The sequence below is a fragment of the Haliaeetus albicilla genome, chromosome 1, assembly GCF_947461875.1.
Source record: "Haliaeetus albicilla chromosome 1, bHalAlb1.1, whole genome shotgun sequence".
Lineage (NCBI taxonomy): Eukaryota > Metazoa > Chordata > Aves > Accipitriformes > Accipitridae > Haliaeetus > Haliaeetus albicilla.
This window is the reverse complement of record NC_091483.1, coordinates 3841698-3855535: the sequence shown is the minus strand read 5'-3', so window position 1 is coordinate 3855535 and position 13838 is coordinate 3841698. Positions and strand designations below refer to the sequence as shown.

General features: G+C 39.1%; 1 protein-coding gene and 1 long non-coding RNA gene across 3 annotated transcripts in view; one reads left to right on the top strand and one right to left on the bottom strand.

Annotated features, from left to right (window-relative positions):
• Positions 1-13838, top strand: part of LOC138689165 (uncharacterized) — a 190407-nt gene that overhangs the window by 89195 nt on the left and 87374 nt on the right. The gene's annotated exons all lie outside the window — the stretch shown is intronic.
• The window catches only part of PDE5A (phosphodiesterase 5A), a 142442-nt gene that overhangs the window by 75160 nt on the left and 53444 nt on the right, over positions 1-13838 (bottom strand). For both annotated transcript variants that reach the window (XM_069801586.1, XM_069801673.1), the window contains exons 2-3: positions 5140-5492; positions 2245-2347 (exon numbers count right to left, since the gene is read on the bottom strand). In XM_069801586.1, the coding sequence (XP_069657687.1) occupies positions 2245-2327 (83 nt within the window). In that variant the 5' untranslated portion in view covers positions 2328-2347; positions 5140-5492. The remainder of the gene's footprint in view (positions 1-2244; positions 2348-5139; positions 5493-13838) is intronic.

The following is a 13838-nucleotide window of genomic DNA, read 5'->3' as shown; positions in this document are numbered from 1 at the left end:
TTATATTTTTGTTCAGATCATTCAATATGGTTTGGGTCCATTTAGTATGGACCATGCTGATGTTATACATTGCTGGGGTTTTTACCAAAAATGCTGAGAAGTTGTGAGCCAAAGCCCTACAGAAATCTTACAGAAGTTTCCTTTATCAAACAAATTCATAATCTCATGGGAAAATAGGAAGGGTTTTTTTTCTGACAAAACCCATTTTCTGTGTTGACTGGCGTTAACTGTACTATCATCCTTTAATTGTACACTGATTGCTTCCTGTACCAGCCTTTCCATCAGTTTTCCTGACATTGATGCCAGGCAAAATGATCTGCAATTTCCTTATTAAATAATGGAACAATGCTTGCTTCTCCTCTGTCTTCAGGAACTCGCATGGGATTTCAAGACATGTTTTTCTTAGTTTGGTTCTTTTTAATTTTATCTTACTGAGGTTTAGGGTTAATACCTCTTACACAGGTATTATTCTACTTCCTGATATTTTGGAATCTTAGTAGTGAATATACGAATTTCTGCTTCGATAGATCACGTGAGGAATAGTTTAGTGGCACAGAGCTGGTTAACCTGCACAGAGCTGATTAATCTTTCTAGTACTGTTTGTTAGTATCACTATGAAATCTTCATAACCTAGGACATAACATTCACAAAAGTGTATATGCAGTTAATTTCATTGTTTTCTATCTTATCATAATGAGTAAAACTGCTGTTTACTCATTGCCCTGGAAACTCTGTGAAGCATCTGCTGTACACTGAGGTGCCCAGAAAATTTGTATCACAATGCAGTCCTGCTACAAATAGATAAAAGCAATAAATTTGGCTAGTGCTAAAATTTTAAAGCATTTTATGAATCAAAAATTATACTCTCTCACTGACATTATTTACTTAGAGTAATAGAAGACTTGATCTTGTCCAGACCCCAAAGTAATTAAAGTGTTGAACATTTCCTAATGATCTATGTGGAAGAGATTTTTGAAAGATGAGGTGTTCCTTTGACCCAGCTTGCACTGTGCTTAACTGAATAAATTAACTCTTTTTGACCCATTAGGAGGAAACATACTTTAGTAAAACTGTGATTTGATTTACTCATGAGAACAAACATCACTGGTATTCTATATCCATCACTGGTTCTGGAAAAATAATAATGAATTAAAATCATTGCTATAGTTTCTAAAGACCACAACTGGAATCAGGACTTCTTTGTACTGGAAGCTGTACCACGAGTATATCTCTTGCTTGGGTGGGAATTTCATCAAATATTCACATATTTTTTTAATTTATGGAAGGGGGCGGGGGGGGGGGGAATGGAGGTTTGCACATAGTCCAATACAGAGCCTACAAGTAAACACAGAATATATCACTGAAGTATTACGCAGTGGGCATAAAATTGTTTTTGGGGCACAGTCATATACTGGTAATTAAGGAAAGTGTTAATCTGTGATTGTGAAAGATCAACAAAAAATTAAACAGTAAACAAAGTGAATAGAGAGATTACTTATATATAACATTGATATTATAATCTAAGGTATAATCACAAAATCTTCATTGTTCTGAACAAGCAAGGAAAATGTGTAAGAGATTAGTTTGTAACTAAGGCTAACTGCAGCACTGCTAAATGGATATATTGGGCTTGTATGGCATTTTAATTATACTCAAGAACAAAATGTATGAGAATCATCTGATTGAAAAGAGGTTGTTATACGTGAGTGTGTGTCTGTCTATTTCTGGATCCCGTTTGATTTTTTTCAGAGGGGTATGGCATACTCAGGATCCTTCCATTTTCTCCTTCAGTTTTCATGCCTATCCCTCAAGACATCTGTGGTGTAGACATTTGTTCAGCCAAGGGCGTCTGAATGAGTGTATTCACAACGTACCATTGCTGATCCCAAATCAGCAGCAATCTGATGAAGAGGTGTTCCCCACAGTGGCTGTTCATGCTGCTTCATCTCTTTTTTTTTAAGCTTTGGCTCACCTAAGGACCTGGAACTTTCTAAACCTTTTGATACTAGGTAACTAGTTTCTGTCTGGTACATAAAAAAGAACAAAACTATTAGAGCTAATCAGTGACATGGATCTTTAGACTCTCCCATCAAATAGCTTGGGTCAGCACCACCCTGCCTTCCTGAAGAAGTGAAGTTGTATTTCTCAGGAAAATAGTGAATGATCCAAGAGCTAGCAGGTCCAAATTGTCACAGCTACATATCTTTTCACACTTGGTGCTCCATTTCTGAAATTGCTACTTACCTTTCATCACTGGCAGGCTGCACACTGTTAGGTTTCTGAGGCAGGGGTTGTCCATGGTCATGTGTTTCTTCAGCATTTAGCATAGTTGGTACTTCACAGGCTGCTGTAAAACCAATACAAATGACAAAGTGAAACAATTTTTGTTGGAACACAAATACCATTTGAATCTCTTAAAACCTTTTCTATTAATCAGTGCCCCCCCCCCCCATTAGATCAGTGAGAACAGCAATAGTTGTCACTGGTCCTGTACTACAGATGGCTATGACAAAGTGGAAGGATTATGTGATATGACTTAGGCTTTAGAAAAAGTTTCTGTCATAGCTAAAGTGACATCAGATGATTCACTTGTTTTTAGTATTGCGTTTAGTCTTCTAAACCACCGGGGAGCTGATTTTTAATCTATCTGTGCTTCCTGTAGCCATGGGGGTTACACAGCTACTTCTGGCAGCTTATACCATGTCCCAGGAGAGACAGATAGAGTTCTGTCAACAGCATGTTGCGGGCCACAAGTGGCACCACCTGATTCTCAAATGTGGCCAACCTGATTTGGTGTCTTTGCTCCCAAATGGATTATGTGAGCATCTGAAAACAGAACATACCTAACCGGCGACTGCCTGATCTGCTGGCCTGTGGGCTTGTGGTGAAGGAGAAACTCGGCCACTCAGCCCTGAAAACAGGTAGCTGGCTCATCCCTGAGCAAGGCTGAGCTCATAGGGGTACCCTGAGGGAGCTTGGCAACAGGCAGTTCTGGAGTATAACAGGGATTTAGTGTCTGAATGGGACACCGGTATGGATGTAGGTGGCTCTGTTCATGTCTTTAAGCAGTCGGTTAGATACCTTGGGATTTAAAATGCCAGCAGCGCCGTATTTAAGCACTCCTGGAAGCCACAGCCAAGCCTCAGTGACCAGCTACCTGGGATTTTTCACTGTAAAAATTCAGGCATAAATTTATTTTGGTAGAATATGAAAATGTGAACTGTGGCTTTCATCCTTCAAAAGCAAAAAGTCTCATATCCAAACAAGGAGGCAAGTACCTGCATGTTAGCTGTAGTGGCACCCCACTTTTAAGGCCTTCAGTGTAGATTTTAGACCAGGGGAGAATCAAACTGTGTGAGAACAAAGCTGCCAGAAAGAGCTAGGTGCACGGGGACTGTGGTATGGAAGTAAGCACATAGTTTTGCTAAACTGTTCCAGGTCGGAACAACAATATTAAGGAGACTCTTGACGAGCCTAAAACTTCTTCCAGCTGCTTGTGAGCTACCGGCTGTGCTTGTTATTCCTCCTTTCCGGCTGCAAAGTCTGGTCTCTTTTTAGAAACCCTAAGAAAAAAAATTAATTTTTATCTGAGCTCATTGAATTTATTTTAATTTTATTTATTTCCCAAGTAAAATGGTTATGTGGAAACAGAAGTTTGTGTAGTGTTCTCACGGCTCTAATAATAATAGGAGCACCCTTGAGGAAATGAAATGTGACACAGCATGGGCCAGCCTGTGAGGACAGCTGAGTGCTTCCAGGCTACGGCCTGGCTTCTCAGTTCATCGTGCACCAAACACATGCATATCCCTGGCTATTTTCCTCCTTTCCATACGAGACCAGATGACAGAGGAGCAAAATGGACTGAAAGGCAGGATTTCTGTGTGTGTGGTACATGGCCGTTATCTGTCATTTTGTTTTCTTTTGTTAGTGATCTAGAAGAGGGACTTTCTGTGTTTTATAAGAATTTTATGCTACCTAGAGCGCATGGTAAACACTGCCAGTACAGCGGTAGTAACAGATAAAAGCGTATGAAGAAGAGTATTGCAGTACTGGACTTCAATACATTCATACAGACTTCAGACTCATTTATACTGTGTGATCTGAATTTGCAAGGTATGCATTTTGATTATAACTGCCCAAATCTATTTTATCTTTGACAGGTGATTTTATGGGTTTTGTAAGGAAAAAACACCGCTGGTTAAATTTGTATTGACAGGATTGTATTCTGTACTTACAGGAAAACGGCTACTGCGCCCCCCCCCGAATCACAGCTCTTCCTCTATTCTTACTTTAAGGTCCCGAGAACCCAGGATAAACTAGGAAACTTTTGCCACTGTATGTTCTTTCAGTGTAAAGGAAACCCAATATGTTATTGATAATTGACCAGAAGAGTTCTTTTGATAAATTTACGTCTTCTACCAATCTGCTGTTTAAGTGCCTTTCAGACATGGATTGATTTATCCTTCCAGCATTTCTGTCTTAGGCAAAATCTTTTTGTTAGTTTATAGGAGATAAATCACAGCTATTCTCTTTAGTTACTTAGTGGCTGACCTAATTTCTTGATCTCTGTCTGTGTGTGAATAAAAATATGACCTTGTTTTGCTACTTAAAAGTAGTTTGGGGAAATAAGAGAATACAGAGTTGTATGGAAGGAAAACTAGCAAAAGGAAAAAAAACCCAAATCAGTCTTCTTGATGGTTTTGAATTTTTAGTGAGGTTGAAAGATGTTCATTTTATATGGACTAATATTCAGTTTAACTGATGCATGGAATTTAATATTACTATTAGGAAAAACAAATTTTGCCACTGCTGTAACCCTGTAATTCTATTGCTTGCTGTAGTATGAATTATTTAGAATGAAAAATGTATTTTAAAAAGGATATAAATATATATATCAACAAAAGGAACAGGAATTGGAATTCTATAGTGCTTATAGTTACTAATAAGGGAAGAAAATAAGGAAATATATGTTGTTCTTAAATGAGTCAGTAAAGTTGAAAGTGAATGCTGCAAGTTCTCCCAAGTGCTTTCCAGCCATAAAAACTTGTAGAATGTAGATTTTAACACAGATAAAACCCCACAGAGCATTGAGCTGAAACATGCCCAGTAGTATTGTTTTCATTTGCTAACAGTCCTTACGTGCTGCGGTGGATCCTGAAGGTTCAGTCTGTTTTTCATTCAAAGTGGCTCAAAGCATGAGGACAGTTCGGTCACTTTACATCTCAGTAGGAAAGCTTCAGACTGAAACAACGTCCTTCATTCAAAAATAGAGCTTCTTTCTTTTTTCTTTTTTTATCCCCAGGATTCTTGCTCCTTCTGAAGAGCTATGCTCATGAATTGTAATACAAAGTAATTTCTGAAGCTCTTACTACAGGTTAATTAAAAAAACAAAGTGAAATGTCTTTCAGTTTGTGTGTTTATCTGTGTCTTTGAATATGTCAATTCCTTTAACTCCAGGATCCTTCAAATCCACTAGCCAGCATCAGGCAAATCTGGTGGAAAGATAAAGATGACAAAATAGTGTGAACATCTCAAAAAAATAAAAGCCCCATTGAAAGAGACTAAGTGTTAACGCCCTCATTGAGAGTCAGGATGTCACTGAACATCTCAGGAGAGGACAGTACCCATGCAGGAGAGAGCTTTACAGCCTGCCAGCGCTGGAGCTTCAGCTGGAGCTCTGTACGATCCCAGATAAGTGTTAGACAGTGAGGTCTCTCCTGTGTGGGTTTTTCACTGTCTGCAGTGTTAGTATGATTCAATTAAAAATCTGTCAGTCACAAAATACAAATGGAAAAAATGCGACTGGATTTATTCTGATGCTCCCAGAACAAATGGCTTTCCTGCTTCAGGCTGGAATCTACCTGCTCTCTTGCTTCTTTCCCTCTGCTAAGGTTGAGCTTAAACATTTCTTACCCACTACTTCAAAAATCAGTATGGAGACAGCCTAACTTTCATTTGCCCTCCTATTTTTAGTTTCTTTTTGGAAGGAATCAGAGAATTGTCCCTCTGTATATTGCCCATCACCCTATAAATACCCTTCCAACTTCCATGTCAAGAGTAAAGTTCTTTTCTGGTATCTCTAGTGTTCTCACCACATTTCACTATATTCTGTTTCATTTGCACTCCTGTCTTCACCAGTGCTTGAAAATACCTTATACTCTAGTGCAAAAGCACAATATCCTCTCCTATTCAGATCTCCCTCCGAAAACTCTTCTTTCGTAGCATTTAGAAACACAAGTTAATAGCAATAGAGAGCCATCATTATCTGACCATGCACCCTGGGTGGTTCTGGTTTAATGCTGTCCTTTTGAGCTCACTGCACACTGCTCACAGATCTGTGCTGCTTCGTAAAGGTCCTTGGGACACGGACCAGGCCTTTGTGTTTTGTGCAAAGTGTTGTTTCTTTTCTCTGGCAGAATGTCTTGACCTTTAAAAGGTAATGCTGAGTCTGTCAAAATGTGTTTTATTTAATCAAGAATCTAATTCAGAGATACCAAATCTCTGTTATAGGCCTGAAATTCTCTCTGGGTACTGTTCATGCCAGCCCAACTTCACCCACACAAATGTTCATGAAGCTCAAAAAAAAAAAGAGCTGTAAACACAGAAGAAAAGGCCTTCAAAAAGACGAGAAGAGCTTTTCTTAATATTTACTTTCTTTCTTGTTGACAAAACAGGCAATTTGAGTTCAGGTTAATCTGTTTTTATTCCAAAAATGAGAAAAATATAACTGATATTTTATTCCTCAGCAGAGCAGATTAGTCAGCGAGCTAAACCCAACAAAATGAAATGAAAAAATTTGAAGAAAGCCATTAAAGGTAAAAAGATTTGTGTAATCAACAACAATGTTCCCTTCAGTACAGGACATTACAAGAAAGCTGGTTGTGCTGCAGGCCTTGTTGACTTTCACTGGCTACAAAGTAGAATAGAAACTTTCTACATAAATCCTTGGGTGCTAATGCAGGAAGGTGGCTGTGTAATCTGAGCTGTCTGACCCTGGCAAAGGAGCAGACTGTAAGCTCACTGCCTAAAGAAATTATTAAAAAAATTAGAGCTGGGAGGAGAACTTGCTGTTTTATTAATGTTTATCAGATTAAAGAAGTGAAATAACTGAAGAAATATGAGCAGTGCATAAAAGCAGGGGAGTGAAAGGAAAAAATGCTTTTGAAGTGTGCCACGGCCTCTCTCAGAGAGCCTCTCATCGATCTCCCTTCCAGTTCATCCTGGCAAACAGCTGGCATGGTGTTTGCTCCGCAGGCAGACGAGCAGCATCATTCATACAGCTGTGCTATCTGGAGCACAGATGCTTTCACTTGCACTTGGTAGTTCCTAGCCAGCTTCCAGAGTTTTGGCAGAATCATTCACAGATCTTTGACATGCAGAGATGAGACACATATTTACTGAAAGGGATATGAAGTTAATACATAGACTCGTCTTAGTGTTGTCTTTATCAGACTCTATGAAGTCCATCTCTGTGGATCTGGTAGGAAATGATACATGCACATTGCATTAAAATTCCTTCTTGAAAGTTATATATCCTGGAAGTTAAGGAGAGAAGCCCTTTCTGCTTGATTTGTACATAAGAGTTTTGATGTGCTTGTGAAAGGCACTGATCTGTCACTGCTAGGGCCGAGGTCCTTATCCACAAAGCATGGTGCATGGCTTGCTCTTCAAAAGCCTTTTAATGTGCCTGAACAGTGACTTAGATTTCCTTGTCCTAGATGAGTCTCTGCCTGTTCACATCCCTTGGCTTCCTTAGGTCACTGCAGTTTTGCCAATAGTGAAAGTAGTAATGACTTTCTTATGTTAACACAGTCTACTGGAAAGTGACTGGAATAAAAAACCTCACTTCGTGCACGCTGCCAAACAGCCTCCAGACGGATGGTGGGCTTAGTTCCTACTAACTAGAAGATTTCATTGAAAGGAGAAAGCTTGAGGCAGCACATACATGCTATTTACTTAAGTGTGTGTTCTCCTGCTAGTTGTGGTTTAACTCATTCGCTATGCCTGGCTGCTCTGCAGCCTCTGATTCTCTAATTCATTGCTGGTGCTGGGCATCTTAACAGCCTAGCAGAGGTGTGAGGCTGGAGCAGCATCCTTCTCTTCTTCTCAATACCACACATTTGCTGCAGTTGTCTAAAACTCCACATCAAGAGCCTTTACCCTCAGGGCAGTTCCACAGAATACTGCCATCTCCCCGGTCCTCCTCAGCTTTGCTGTCGGAGCGGTAGGAAAGTTGCTTGGGATTAATGCCAGTACATTAGAATGTAGACCAAATTCTTTCTTATTATTCCTAAGGACTAAATGTGCCCCTATAGAAGTCAGTGGAAACTGGGGTGGCCCTAAGTATACATTTCTAGGAAAAGAGAAAAACAAACTAGTGACAGACAACAAGTATTTTAACAAGAGAATCTAATTTTTCCCTTTTCACCACATGTTATGCAATGTACGGTGAGCACTGTATTTGCTGGCAAAGGAGGGAAGTCTGGGGAATCTATTCATTTTCCTCCACATTTAAACAAACAATTTCTCATAACCATGACCAAGAAAGGAAGCAAAAGTACTTAGCAAACTTATATTAAGTGTTCTAACTCAATGTTTATATTTTGTTCCTGAAAAATATACTGACTGTATTGATAGCATAGTAGCATTCAGCTCCTGCAGTCTGATGTGGGAGAGGGCTTAGTGAATATTTTTAACCTTGTATGGAAACTTAATTTTGTTTTCAAAATACCTGCAGCTCAGAACAGTCTGAGCCATTCTGAAGCAAAAATTCTGGCCTTCAAAGAAAGTTCATATAACTCCCACAGGGTAATCAAGTCGGGGAGAAAAAAGCTGCTAGTGTCCAGAGATAGGACTCCCTCTGAGGAAATCTATCACTTCCCCTAACTTTCTAGTATTTTGGTAATGTGATTTTAAGATAGAGGTCTTATGAACACCAAGGATACTCCTGTAGGAAGATAATTTCTTTCAACCAGATAGCTGTCTTAGATTAATTCCAAATCACTACATAATGCCACTAGTAGCTAAGGTTTAATAGATTTGCATTTGATGGATAAACCTGTGATTTCGCTTACTAATCTGGAAGCTTCTGAAGATAAACACCAATATTTATGAAATTGTACTGTATTCACATAAGTCTGTGTTTTCAGGTATCGTGCCTGAAGTTCTTTCTTTGGGAAATGTAAATCAGATTTTAAATATGTGATTGAAAAGATAATTTGGTCTTGAGAAGCAAAAATATTTAAATTTTGTTTACTTTTTATTCTCATCTCGTTAATTTTGAACATTTCATGCTACAGTTCACTTGTGTGTATGTAAACTTTTACCAGTCAAGGGTGACCTGCAGCTTCTAAATGCAATCTCCAAAGAAAAATGAAAAATAGGAAGAACTATTGTAGTATTTTAAGAATACATCTGAAAGATTTGGATAAAAAATTTTTATTTCTTTCTAGAGCTTATCATCCCAATTATCAAAATAATGGCCCTCCTGCCACAGAAAGGATAAATCATAAACTGCATTGCATGGCAGATCTTGTATGTTTAATGAACAGTGTTGCCTTGGTGTGGCTTGGTTTTCCTCAGGAAAGTCCCAGACCTTTTTCAGAGTTGAAACAAAATGTTTTGCTTTTACTTATTAACTGCCTTGAAATAAATAAAATTAACTGTAACGATGAAAAAAGAAGTTGTGAAAGACAGGTATTTTATGGCAAGGAGTGGCTCATTGTTTCATATTTCTGTGATAATGACAGGATATGATGCATAGATTCGTGCCCATCATTAACCTTGCCAAATGCAGTACTGCAGTAGCAACATGACAAGCTTAGGATGAGAGATGGCTGCAGTGATATCTGGATCCATCTTTGCTGTCCACTTCACCCTCATAGTCTCATCACTACCGCAAAACTAATTATATTTGAGAAGCACAGTCACTCTGTAGGCAGTGGGTCAAATTCTTCTCCTTACCCTGTACTCTATGTTTTGAGTGACTCATTACAGTAGGGTTTATCTAGATTTATGCCAATATAGTGAAAAGTAGAAGCTTATTCAAAATGGGATTTTGTCCTCTTTGGGAGATTTGCATCTGAAGTGGTGTTTCTATCAGAACTTTAAGGAAGCGCCAGATCTGGATGATGGTAATGTGTTTATTTCACCTTGGTAATTTTGCTTTAAAAGCTGTTACTATTTTTCTTTACACTACCCGATTCAGCTTTTTCTAAAACAACATTTTCACAGCTTGTGTGCCACAATAGTTTACAGAAATGGTCATGTCTGTCTCCAGTGCTGCCATGGGAATACTTAGTACTGCCCATCAGTCTGGATATCTCTGAGTGACTAATATAGTGGATGACCCAGATCAGCCCTATGAACTTTGCTACCACACAGGAAGTACAGTGATGTTCAGTAAGAGCTCAGCGTAGATATAGGTTACCTGTATGATCAAATGAAGTAAATAGATGTCCTCTGGATTCAAGAATATTTGTTCTGATGCTTTAAGGACCTTGTTCTCCATAACTCTGTGAGCTTAATTCAGATTTACATTGGTAAGGAGAGAAGATTCAGGTCATTTTGGCTCAGAAATAGCAGGTATAAAAAGGAAAACAGCAAAGGATCTTGACAATTATTTCTTGGCAATTTCACTTCCCATTAGAAGCAAACACACATGCTTTGTTCAAAATGACGCAGATGTCTCCGCACGTCCATATCTTGGGAAGATGCAGATGGACTCATGTTTTGAGAAAAAACAACAGGCAGTCAGTTTGGAGAGGAAAAACAGTCTTTGATATTTTGTGGCTGTTACTTTTTGATAGCGGCATGTACACTCAGTCAGCACTGCTGTAAGAGAGGGAGCTGGGGAGCCCCGCACAGGTGCTTCACCCTGAAATCTCCAGAGGTGCCAGTGCTAGTCTTAGAGTGAGAGCACGCTCTGCCGTGCACGTGTGGGATGGAGGGAGCGTGCAGCGGGCACGAGCAGGCTGCAGTGAGACCTGGCCATCGCTCTGTCCTGACAGTTGTGCTGCTGGGATTAGTGAGAGGCGATGCTTAGGCACAGCCAGAGGTATGCGATGTGGGGGGCTTAGCATGGGCCGGGAGCACACCAGTCTCGCTCAGCCTGCTTTTCTGTTTGAATTGGCTTCTTCACAGAAAAGAAGAATTTCCATCTCACAAATTAATCTATGGTTGCAGTGCAGGGACCAGCAATAAAATAGCTGTGGAAAGATGGGTGGAAAGCTGGACCTGTGAACCAGAGAAAGACACTGAGTACCTTAGCGGCTTAAGTTCTCAGTTTCATGAACGGGGCTTCCAGAAGTGTGATTTCTTCCCATATACAAGCAGAGGTTTAGTTATGCTTTCTTCTGATTTTCTGCCATTTTTATCTAATTGGCTAATTTTTAGTGGCTTAATATAGCAAAGAGTCAGAATTCCTCATCTCCATTTCTACCACTGTCATGATCTAGGATTATTTTTGTTATAACTGATGATGAGTTGTAACTAATTATCAATTTATTTCTGGACATAAATAAATAAAAAACAGTCCCTGACCAAAACAGTTCATCATTTAACATGAGCAATACTTTACATTATGTAATGGTCTTTGTCTCAGATTACTTCAGCTGCAACCGGGTATAAAATATTTATTTTAATTTACAAAGGCATTGTGAGCTTTCCTTCATTAACACTTATAAAAATGTTTACATAAGAGAAGTAAGAAGTGCTATATCATGTCAAAGTATTACTGCGGAGAAGAGAAAGATGTGGTCAATTCACAATAAATATTCAGAATCCCATATGGAGAAGTGCACTGAACATAGGCTTGAAACACCAGCCTGCCATTGTCAACTAACTGCATTTGGCCAGAAGGCACACTATAAATACGTGGGATCTACTTTGTCATAGGTTACATTTCACTTGCCTTCTACACTAGAGCATTGATTTCTGATTTTGAATCATTATTTTTCCACATATCGAGTCATTTGATATATGACAGCATGTGAGTGACTGGAAGTGGAGAAAGTTGCCAATTTATCTTTTCTAAGAGATCATGTAGGAATCAGCAAACTGTCAAGCAAGGGTTTATTCCTGTTGCTAAAGTAAGAAGGATTGCACTGCCTGCTTTGACATTTCCAGCCAGGACAATTAAAAGTCTACCATCCACCTACAGCTTGTACAGGAAAGAATTTTGTCTCCTTTTGAAATTTCCTGTACTGTAGGTGACACCAGGCAGTGCTCTGCATTGATAAAAGAGTATAAGGAAGATCAGAGAAAGAGAGAAAGGGGTTTGGTCTGTATCAGTTACAAACAGCAGAAGAGAGGCTTATTTCATCACTGGAGTCTCTACCAGTGAGTGGATACTATTGCATGTGATCCTTGAAAGACTCCTTGAGTCTTTTATCCAGCCAGACTGGAAAAACTCATATATATATCTCCCAAGTTTTCGCACACTACCATAAAGTACTCGGTTATTACGGGAACTTCAAATTCCTTTTACCACTGCAAGAATCAAATTGTCACTTTGGAACTTGTCTTCTATAAAAAGGAAGAAAACTATGATTCTTTCCAGGAACTTAATCAGAAAAAGTTTTCAAGGAAAATTTTCTTTTTAGGAGAAAACACCCACTTAAAAGCTGTACGTGGCACAGATTCAGCATCCGATTACATAGCAGTGCCTGTGCAGTAGTGGAGAGTGCTGGTGGGTGCTCACAGGTACATTGTTCGGCAAGGTAGAGCAGGCAGTGTTTAGCTTTGGTTGTGTCAGTTCTAGCCAATAAAATAATTGCCATTAATCTGTGATTAAGATTATGGGGAATTGCTGGGAAATAGCTACAGCGGCCAGGCATTTTGCCAAATGATAGTCTCTTGGGACAAATTGTGGCTGCCTTGTATGTCAACTAGATTTCTTCCCTTTAAAAGGGGAGATGGTAAACTCCACTAATACCTTATCAGGGAACAAAATGGATCAGAGTACCTTAATACTCTTTCCTTCAGTGTCCTAAGGGCTTCCTATAGTATGGCAGGTTATATTCCTAGTGGAAAAGAAGACTTGTTACACCTTTGCTTGTCACAAGGCTTTCATTGTCCCGAGCAGTGACTTTACATTAAAATGATTTCCCCTGAAAAATGGGTAGATAATTCACAGCAGAAAGTGGTGGGTTGAACTGAAGTATTCAATACTAATGAAATGGTTTATGATCTGAAATTATTCAGGGCAATAGGCCTTATTACATGCAGTGTTGCAGAAAAGGACACTTTCCTTACTCGTTTCACATCCCAGATGCAGGACTTGTTTCTGTCAGCCAGTCATTTAGTGAGGCTGCTGAGCTGGGTCTTGTTCAGGCTCCAACTAACTGGACTGATAAGGTTAATGCCCCCCAGTGCAGATTAGTTAAAGTTTCTCATCAAGATTTGCTCTTCCTCCAGCAGAGGTTACTGATCCCTAAAATTTGGTGCCACAACTATTCATGAAATTTGTGCTAAACACCATTCATTTAGAGGAAAAAAAAAAAAAAAAAAGGCAACTCAAACTATTCTTAGTAATGCTTAAATTAACCTGGATTATTTTGAAATATCTGTCTTAAGGACTTAACTACCTGTGAGTTATGTCAACAAATGTAAGGAGATGGTAATCCAGAAATGTGATCATGACAGAAACCTTTTCATCCAGTTGATTTGCAGCCAAAAGAAGACAAGTGGCTTCTACCTAGGTCTTCTTTTCCAAGGCCTTATGGTACTGTTTGTTTGAGAAGGAAGGCTTCTCTGAAACCAAAGATAGCCAGAAAATAGAACAGTTCAATTTACAATATAATTTACAATTTAATTTAAGGCATTCTGAGAAGCATGGT